We start from the raw sequence: 8,834 nt of genomic DNA, 5'->3' as shown, positions 1-8,834 counted from the left end.
GGGGGCAGACTGCCGCGAGCACATGCCGCGGTGAGGTAAAACAGCTTCAGGGGTTTGGCGGCTGCGGCCTCCACCCAACCTGCCAGCCCAGAGCGAGCGCGCCCGTCGCCCGTCTCCCATGCCCCCGCAGTCCGGGTCCCCGCGGGCTCGGCGCAGGAGCCCCGCTGCAGACTCCGGCGCGCGCAGCCTGGACCCCCTCAAGGCTCCACTGGCCCCGCTAGGGGCGCCCTGCGCATGCGCCTCACTCTGCTCCTCCACGCGGACCCTCCAAGGTGCGGGTCCTGGGCGTGCGCCTCCTGGTGCTCTGTGCCCAAGACGCCCCCACCCAGAGGCTGCTGTCTGGGGCCAAAGGCAGATGAACGTAGTCCCCAGGGGCTCGAAGATGAGAACCTGTCCCGCTCCCTCCAGTCCAGCCCTGCACTTTGAGGAGCCACAGACGGATGCAGCTCGGTGACCAGCGGGGACTGTGCGCGTGCGCACCAGAGGCGGCCCGAGGGTGTCCCGAGGACATGAGCATGCGCACCTGGGGGGCGGCTAGAGGACGAGCGCGTGCGCGGCCCCACGGGCCCGGCGTTTGCCCGCCGGAGCGTCGCGCCCCAGGCGTGTCCGGCGGCGGAGGTCCCGAGCGGCACCGGAGAAGCTGACGAGGTGGGTGCGGGACGCAGGGCTTAGGCCGGGCTACGGTCGGGAGACGTCGGCGCGGCGGCGGCAGCGGCCAGCGCAGGAGCCGCAGCGATGGGCTGGGCGAGGCGCGGCGGGAAGAGTCTGTCGTCGATGCCAGCCGCCAGCTTGTCCAGCAGTGTCCCCGGGGACCCGACGCACAGGCCCGAGCCGGGGCAGCTGCCGCTGCCGCCGCCGGGCTCCTCCTCAATGACAGGGATAGCGGGCGCAGCCGGGTCATCGCCCGCGCGGCCCTCGGGCGGGCAGTCGACACTGTCGCCTCGGCGCAGAGGCGCGCGTGTGGGGCGGGCGTCGGGGCCGAATGTGAGCGCAGGCGGGGCGGGGGTGGCGGCGCGCGCGCCGGGGTCGCTGTGCTGCCGGCCGCGCTGCTGCCACTGCTTGCGCGTGTGGGGGTGCGGATGCGCGCGCGCGCGGTGGCGGGTGGCGCAGGGCAGCGCATTGTCGAAGTGCGGGTCATGGCGCAGGAACTCGTGGAAGAGCGCGTCTGTCTTCTCGTCAATGCTGTAGTCGCGGCGCGGGGCGCGGCGGGGCCAGGCGCGGGGGCTGCGGGGCCGGGCGGGCGCCTCGGTGGGCGCCAGCGCCCCCTCGAAGCTGCTGCCCACAGTGGCCGTGCGGCCGGCGCTGGTGAAGGAAGAGCGCTTCTCGGACGCGCTGGGGAGCCCGTCCTCGCCCGCGCCGCGGCCCTCGATGCTGGCGTAGCCGCTGTCCATCTGAAGCAGTTTTCGCTGACCTCCCGCCTCACTATCCGCGGAGCGAGGTGTGGGCGGCGGCGAGGGCGGTGGGAAGGTGGGCACAGTGGTCCCGGAGCCTGAGCCCGAGCTGTCTCCGCTGCGCACCGAGTCGCGGTCGTTGCCACTGCTGCTGTGGTCCGAGGCGGCTGCGGCATGCAGCTCTAGAGAGGCACGCAGGCTCCAGATATCCCGGTAGATGGTCTGGGCCTGCTCTGGCCCCGAGTCCCGCTCACCATCAGATTCCTGCTGCCGCTGCTCAGGCCCCACACCGCCGCTGCGCTCTGGGGGAGACTCGGGGCTCGCTCCTCCCGTGGCGCCCACCTCCTCGGCTGCCTCTAGCCTGCAAGCCAGGCCGCAGCAGTCAAGAAGGCTGTGCGCGCCCCTGCATTTGCTCCCCAGCCCCCCGACTCTGGGTCCGGAAGGGTGGGCATGGGCAGGGACCCCCTAGGTTTGGCCAGAGTGCGGAAAAGGAATTTTTTAAAAAAATGCTGCCAGTCCCTGTTGCAGGGTATGTTTTCTGGGTAAATCTGAGCCTTCCTAGCACCTGCTTTTCAACCAGGTCACTTTTCACAGTGTCTGTGGCTGGCTCTTCACCTAGAGAGAGTGAACATTCTGCTGGGAAGCTACTTTCTTCCTAATGTCTTAGTGTAGAAGGGACTGGCATGGGAGGGACTGGACCAGGTGCAGTCCCACTCAGCCTCTACGTCTGGACTTCACCACCCCACCATCCCCATCCACTGGGGGGGTAGTGGGGTGCTGCGGGCAGAAGGGGTCAGTTTCTGAGAAGGGGCCATGCAGCCCTCAGGAATATGAGCAGGTGGAAAGGAGCACCAGGCCCCAGCAGAGCCCATCAGGCCGTGGTCTCCACCAGGAAGCGATAACATCCAAGCAGGCACGTACCCCTGGCAGCCCTAACTGAGCAGACATCCCGTCTTGGGTACCCTGGGGCCATCGTCCAGGGCCCCACCTGCCCCTCTGCCCTTACCCTGTCTCCCCCGGTTTCCCTCTTGTGATGCATGCTGGAGAGGGGGCCCCAGTGAGGCAGCCTCTGGGAGGGGTGGCAGGACTGGAGGACTGTGACCGCACGTCTGCAGGGTGGGGAGAGCCCTCCCCAGGACGGTGGGGCGAGGACTGGGCAGGGCTGGGGCCCACGGGTCCACCCCGGCACTTCTATCTACTGAAAAATACCTGCCGAGAGTGGGGGATGGGCTGGTGGGGCTGGCCGGAAAGGGGTGGGGGGGCGGGAAGGCCACAGCGTCGCCTGCGCTGGCGATGTACTGGATGAAGTCCCTGTGGGGGGCGTCCCCCTCCTCCTGCTCTGTGCTCTCGCTGGCGGCTCGCTGCCGCTGGAAGTGGTGCCGCTTGGGGGAGCCTGTACAGAGGAAGGCGCGTCAGCCCGCCGGAGTTCCGCTCAGCCTGGGGCCCCACTCCCACCCTAGAGGCGAGCAAGGACCAGCCTGGTCCAGGTGAGTGGGCACCCCGCTCTGCAAGGGGGAAACCGAGGCCCCGAGAACAGAAGAGCTAGGGCAGGTGTGAGTGCAGTGTGGAGGTGGTGCCAGCACCCAGAGCAGCTCTGGCCAGAGAGGTGTGGCCAGGGCCAAGATGTGCCCTGAACACCTGGCAGCAGGCACAGCTGGACTAAAGTGTGGAAGCTGGAACGTGGGGGAGAAGGGACAGGCTGGTGGGCGCCAGGGCGACGCTTGGGTGGGAAAGCCCCAGGGGTGGGGAGGCTAGTCAGCCAGCAAACAGGTTCTGGGCACTTCTGCGCCTCCGTTCGGCTCTAACCACCCTCAGGAATCATGGGCTCCATGTCTGCTCCTGAAGGCAGTGGAGTGGGCCCCTCCGCTCCCTGCACGAGCTGGAGCCAGGCCCCAACAAGGGGGTTTGTGCCGTCAAGGCCATGCACCTGCTTATGCTCTCTCTCCTTACCTGTCCCGGCACTGGACCCACCACCTCCACAGGGCAGCAGGCACCCCCTCAGCCTGTCCCGTCCTGGCTGACTTCCCCCAGTATACCTGGGGTGTACTGAGTATACCCTGAGTACCCCTGCTTTGGGCTGAGGATAAGGAAGCCCTATATCCAGGGCTCTCCATGACGGGCGGTCTGCGGGATTGAAGGGCTGCTGTCATTAGCTCGGGGGTGGGGATGCTCTGGCCCAGAGGCCAAATGGGCCTGCAACCTACTGTTTGTAAATAAAGTTTTATTGGCCCAACACTCATTTATACCCAGTCTACAGCTGTTTCCACGCTGCCAGACCAGACTGACCACAGATCCAAAAGCATTACTGTCTAGCGCCTTACCGAAGAAGTTCACCAATCGTGGCTACGGTCTGCCCACGCCCCTGCTTTACTGGGGCACAGTAAGTGACCCAACCAGCTCTGAGCCCTTGGGCAAGATGCCCACTGGCAAATGGGTGCTGCTGGCCAGCAGAGGGCAGGAGCCTGGGGGCCCCTCAAGAGCACGGACTCCCTTCCTGGTGCGGAACCTCCTGCTCTAAGGCCGTGTGGGGCAGCAGCTGGAGCTCTACCCCCTGGGCTCTGGTTTCTGTCGAGGCCACAGCTCACCTCTAGTGTCCAGACTGGATGCCCGTTGGCTGGGGTCCAGCTTCCATTTCTTGACCTTAAAGTAGGGGCTGGCCCCATCCAGGCTGGCATGGCGCCGCAGGCGGGTAAAGAACTGCAGGACAGGCCCGGCCCCGGAGCCTGGGCCTGCCTCTCGGGGCCCTGTCGTGGCCCCTGGCCCGACAGGCTTAGTGCTCCTGGTACCTGCCTCCAGCTGGAAGGAAAGAGGAATGCTCTCAGGCACGAGGACCCTCTCCTTGCTGCCCCACATGCTGGCTCCAGCTTGGGCCCCAGCTCTGCACTCTAGGGGGCGGCCTCCACCCTGGCAGACGGTGCCGACACGCCCCGCCCAGAACGCAGAGGAGCAGTGAACAGCGCTTGGTGGCTGGGTGGAAGCTATCCTAAGCTCCGGGGTTCAGCCTGGCTCTGCCCAGCTCTGTTCTCCCAGCCCGGGACAGAGGAGTTTCTGAAGGTGAGTGTCCAAGAGCACTCATGCCCTGGCTTAGGCTGTGCCCTGACCCTACCCTCTCCAGCTGTGGGAATGCTCTGTGCATGTGGGGGATGGCTGTGTAGTCTATGTGCTGCCTACCCCTCTTCCTCCCATGCAGGGGGATCAGGCAGGAGCAAGGGGAGTTAGGGTCAGGGGAGGCCACAGGCTGACCTCTGTCCTGGAGTGGGGCAGGGAGGGGAGGGGCCGCTCGGGGGCCCTCACCCAGGTGCCTTCCCCGGAGTCGCTGGATGCCAAGGGGCTGATCTCGAAGTCAGCAGGGCCCACGGCTGAGTTGTAGGGGTCACCTGGCAGGGTGGAGCTGGGGCCCACGGAGCGGCCGGTGAGGGCCTTCCCCGGGGGCTAGGGGAGGAAGCAGTAACAGGTCAAAGAGCACGGGTGGGTGAGGGGAACTACTGGACCCACAGCCCACTGTGCGCCCCAGCCAGGCCCCCCTCCCTGTCCTAAGACGAGGGGCCCAGCCCAGAGAGTGGGGAAGGGGCCACCTACAGGGTGGGTGTCTTGTCCACCGAGCCCCAGGCCGGCTGCCACCGGTATACTCACCTGGAATATGGCGAGGTTGGCCTTGGGGGGGGTGGTGGTGCTGGCTTCACCCAGATCGCACTCATGGATTGTGATGATCTTGAGAGGTGGTAGGTGCAGGTGAGTGAGGCGGGCATTCTTCAGGTGGTGGAAGTCCCCCTCCGTCAGGGTGTACCTGTGCCCGGCATGGCTGCCTGTCACCATGCCAGCCTGTCTCCATGCTCAGCCCAACCCCCCAAGCCCACACCTGCTGCTGTCCCTGGCTCCACCATGGGGGAGAGCAAGGCCAGCACCCGCCCCGCAGTGAGCCCAATCACAGGGCATCAGGCTCTGTGACCTCCCTTGGGGACAGGGTCCCCTCCTGCTGCGCCGCCCCTTACCGGCGGCCCTTGTCCTGTGACTTGCGGCTCTGCTCAAACAGGGCCGCCTCGTTGAAGGACACCCGGCGGCCGGTGTAGCTGGTGGACAGGAAGCGCTCCGTCTCTGCATCCTGGCCGTCAGGGTCCTCCCCCCTGAAGTCGGGGTCTGCGAGGAGAGCGGAGAGGGTGGGCCCCGGGCGCGCCGCGCCTGGCGCTGGGCAGGCGCTGGGCGGGCGGCCGGCTGGGGTGGGTCGGGGAGGGGGCGAAGGGTGGGGCCCGACTGAGGGCTGGGACCGGGCAGGGGGCAGGGTGGGCACTCACACATCCGCTCACACACTCACTCGCTCAGCACGCGCCTGTGAGCACCTACGCGCGGGCTCTAAGGAAACAGAGATGAGTCGGAATCGAGCTGCGCCCAGTCTGGTGGGGGAGACAGACAGACACAGCCGGTCAGGCGGCCCGAGGGGGCGGGCGGGAGGGCGGGCAGACGGGCTGGGGGCGGGCCTGGCGGGGCGCCGCACCTTGGGCCGGGTGAGCACCATTGTCCAGGTAGGTGGTGGTGGTCTTCTCTGCTTCCTCCGTCGCTCTGGGGAGGGACCGCAGGGCAGCAAGGTGGGACGGAGGGCCCACCTGCCGGGACCCGAGCTCATCGGGCTAGGCCCCAGTAGCACACCGTGCTCCCCAGGCACTTAGAAGCAGGCCCCCAACACCATACAGGCTGACATACACGCCTGCTAACAGCGCGCACGCGCGTGCACGGTCACCCGGCTCCAGGCGCGCACGGGCCCGGGGGAGGCCGCTGGGACGGGCGGGCTGCGCACCTGTTGAAGCGCCGGTGGGCCTCCCAGCAGCGCCTGCACAGCAGCAGCACGCCGGACAGAACCACTAGCGCACCACCGACGAAGAGCGACATGACCACCACCAGCAGCGCGTAGTTGTCCAGGATGGGGTCAGGCTCCGCCTGTGGGCCAGCAGGGGTCAGGACCGCGGGGCGTGGCCTCTGGAGGCCCGCCCGGCCCAGCCACCCACTCCATCCCCCTCACTCACGGTGGGGCTGCCGGTGGCGTTGTCCCACCTCGAGGTCAGGGCAACCGTGGCCGTGGTGCTGGCGGCAGGGGCCATGGTGGGCGTGGGCTGCATTGTGAGGCTAGGAGGAGGGGCCTGGGGGGGCAGGGCCTGCTCAGACCAGCTCCTCTGTCCCCTCCCCCTCCTAGCTCCCAGGGAGAGGGAGGAGTCCACATGGGGCAGTGACTCACGGAGAGGTGGAGGAGAGCCCCGAGGCAGCCCCACCCCGCTTAGATCCACGCCTGGACCTCCGTTTCCCCGTGTTTAAAACGGGGGAGGTGTATGCTATCCACCACCTCCCCAGCCGGTGGGGCCGGCCCAGCAAGGTCGCAACTGGCCGGGAACCCTGCCCAGAAAAGGGCAAGCACTCCTAGGGGGAAGAGGGACACTGAAGATGTCAGCGCACTACCGTGAGCCCTCAGGGGCCCTGCCAGGGGACAGGAGGGGGCTGCCGTAGCCCCGGGAGACTGGTTCTACGGCGAGTGGTATCAGGATGGTGGAAGGGGGCGGAGGCACTGAGCTCAGTGACTACCAAGTCACGACTCCGGAGGTAGCTGCTCCCCTCCACCCAGCGCTAGTGGGAGCGAAAAGGCCAAAGAAGGCGCATCTGTTCCCAGCCCTGAAGAATCTGGTTCCCATGGCGACTGTGCGAGCAGGCCGAGCGGGGGGGGGGGGGGTGTTGCCAGGGCGCACTGGGGAGAGGAGGGGGCGCGGGGGAGGGAGGCCTCCTGCAGGGCGGCTTGAGCCGGTCCTGGGCGGCAAGATGGCTGCTGCAGCCGCCTCCCCGCCAGTGCCCAGCACGGGGCCCTGCGCCTCCGCGAGCAGCTTCTCTGGCTGAGCAGGCCAACCTCCACGTTTGCTTCACGCTAGGGGTAAACTGAGGCCGGGGGAGGGGAGCTCAGCCCTCGGGAAAAGGACTGCTGGACATTGCACCTGACTGCCCCCCCCAACGCCCCCTCCTCCCGGTGGGAAGGACCGGGGACTGCACGCTGGAATCTCAGGGCGCAGAGGCTGGGCCGGGATGACCCGCAGCCCTGAGTAGGCAGGGCGCGCGTTCGGTCCTTCCCCAGAGGAAAGGGTGAGCCAGTGCACAGGCCCCAGCGTCCCCAACCCTTTCGGGTTTTAACCCCACTCGACAGCAGGGGAGACAGGGCCCAGAGGATGGGGGTGGGGGAGACCTGGCGAAAGCCAGGTGTTCTCAAGAGTTCCGGTCCGAGAATGACCGTGGCTGCCCGGGATCCTCAAGGGGGATGGGGCGCGCATATGTAGGTCGGGAAATGAGTTCCGGCTGGAGGGGGAGGGGACAGAAGCGCAGGGACCGCGACAGGAGATCAGAAAAGATGGCAGGCAGCCGAGGGGGAAGAGAGGTGGACTCCTAGGGGTAGGCGGGGACCAGACCCGAGGGCGGACGTTCCCCACGGGCCCGCCCCTGAGGTCCAGCCCGTCCTCCCCGAGCTCGCTCGCCACCGCGCCCATCCCCGCGCCCCCAACCGGCCCCGGGGCGGGATGGAGAGCCCTCAAGGAGAGGCAGAGAGCCCGGACTCCAGGCACATCTCCGTTTCGGGCTAACCCAGGAGACGGAGACGCCATCGCCCTCGCTGCATCTCACAGGGGAAACTGAGGCCGGGGAAGGGCGTGGGGGGGGTCCTTCACCAGGCCACTAACGGGGGATGCAGAACCCCGCAGAGTGGCACCCACGCCCGCCCCGGCTCCCCCCACTCCTTCCCTCCGGCCTCGCCGCCTCGCGGAAAGGGCCGGTGGTCCGGCGCCGGCGGCGATCCCATGGGCCGCGCGGCCCCGGCCTGCCCCCGCCCGCCTTGGCGTATCCCCAGGCCCGCCGCGCCTACCTCAGCGCCGGGGCGCGCGGCCCATGGGGGGCGGGCGGGCGGGCGGCTGCGCGGCGTTCCCGGCGGGCTCCGGTGCCCGGTGGCCGCGGAGCAGGCGGAGAATTTATGAATGGAGAGCGCGGCGCGCGGGGGAGGCAGGCGCAAGAGGAGGGACCGCGCACGTGACCGCGTTGGCGGCGAGCCCGCTCCGACCCGGCGGGTGCCACCCGGTCCCGGGCCGACCGCCCCCGCCGCGCTCGCCGCCGCGTCTGGCTCGCTGCGCGCCGGCCACCGCCTCCCCTTCCCTTCCGGCGGGAGTGGGGGGCGGAGCCTCGCTCCGGACGCCCCCTCCTCACGCGGAGCGGCTGTCTCCCGCGGCGGCTGAGTCTCCACCCCTCCCCTGCGACACAGCTCCTGACCCTTCCCAGGGTCCGGAGGAACGGGGAACGAAGGGAAGGAGTCGGGTCCATCGGTTTCCCTTCCTTCGCGTCCCCCAACTTGGGGGACACCAGGATGCACAGTTTGGGGGGTTGGACACATGCCCCCCCCTTTTCTTCCCTAATATGTGGCATTGTCGGGTT

At 68.2% G+C, this 8,834-nt stretch overlaps 1 protein-coding gene across 1 annotated transcript; it reads right to left on the bottom strand.

Moving 5' to 3' along the window:
* Window positions 1-14: 14 nt before the first annotated feature.
* On the bottom strand, window positions 15-6,648 carry CBARP (CACN subunit beta associated regulatory protein). Its single transcript, XM_028126180.2, has 9 exons — window positions 6,410-6,648; window positions 6,184-6,323; window positions 5,884-5,948; window positions 5,384-5,528; window positions 5,025-5,178; window positions 4,686-4,823; window positions 3,977-4,187; window positions 2,601-2,784; window positions 15-1,752 (listed from the first exon to the last, which is right to left on the bottom strand). The coding sequence occupies exons 1-9, from the start codon at window positions 6,500-6,502 to the stop codon at window positions 669-671; spliced, it is 2,214 nt and encodes a 737-aa protein (XP_027981981.2). The 5' UTR covers window positions 6,503-6,648; the 3' UTR covers window positions 15-668.
* Window positions 6,649-8,834: the final 2,186 nt, after the last annotated feature.

The sequence above is a fragment of the Eumetopias jubatus genome, unplaced genomic scaffold (assembly GCF_037043125.1).
Source record: "Eumetopias jubatus isolate StellerSeaLion01/CBP00866 unplaced genomic scaffold, mEumJub1_p1.0 scaffold_1, whole genome shotgun sequence".
Taxonomy (NCBI): Eukaryota; Metazoa; Chordata; class Mammalia; order Carnivora; family Otariidae; genus Eumetopias; species Eumetopias jubatus.
The sequence above is the reverse complement of the archived record's forward strand: the minus strand, read 5'-3'. Positions and strand labels throughout refer to the sequence as shown.

Excerpts from the sequence above, each read along its gene's own strand:
- CBARP (XM_028126180.2), bottom strand. The coding sequence starts at position 6,502 with ATGCAGCCCACGCCCACCATGGCCCCTGCCGCCAGCACCACGGCCACG. Across the intron at positions 2,785-3,976 it reads ATCCAGTCTGGACACTAGAG|GCTCCCCCAAGCGGCACCAC; the intron begins GTGAGCTGTGGC and ends TCCTCTGTACAG. Across the intron at positions 1,753-2,600 it reads CCATCCCCCACTCTCGGCAG|GCTAGAGGCAGCCGAGGAGG; the intron begins GTATTTTTCAGT and ends CCTGGCTTGCAG.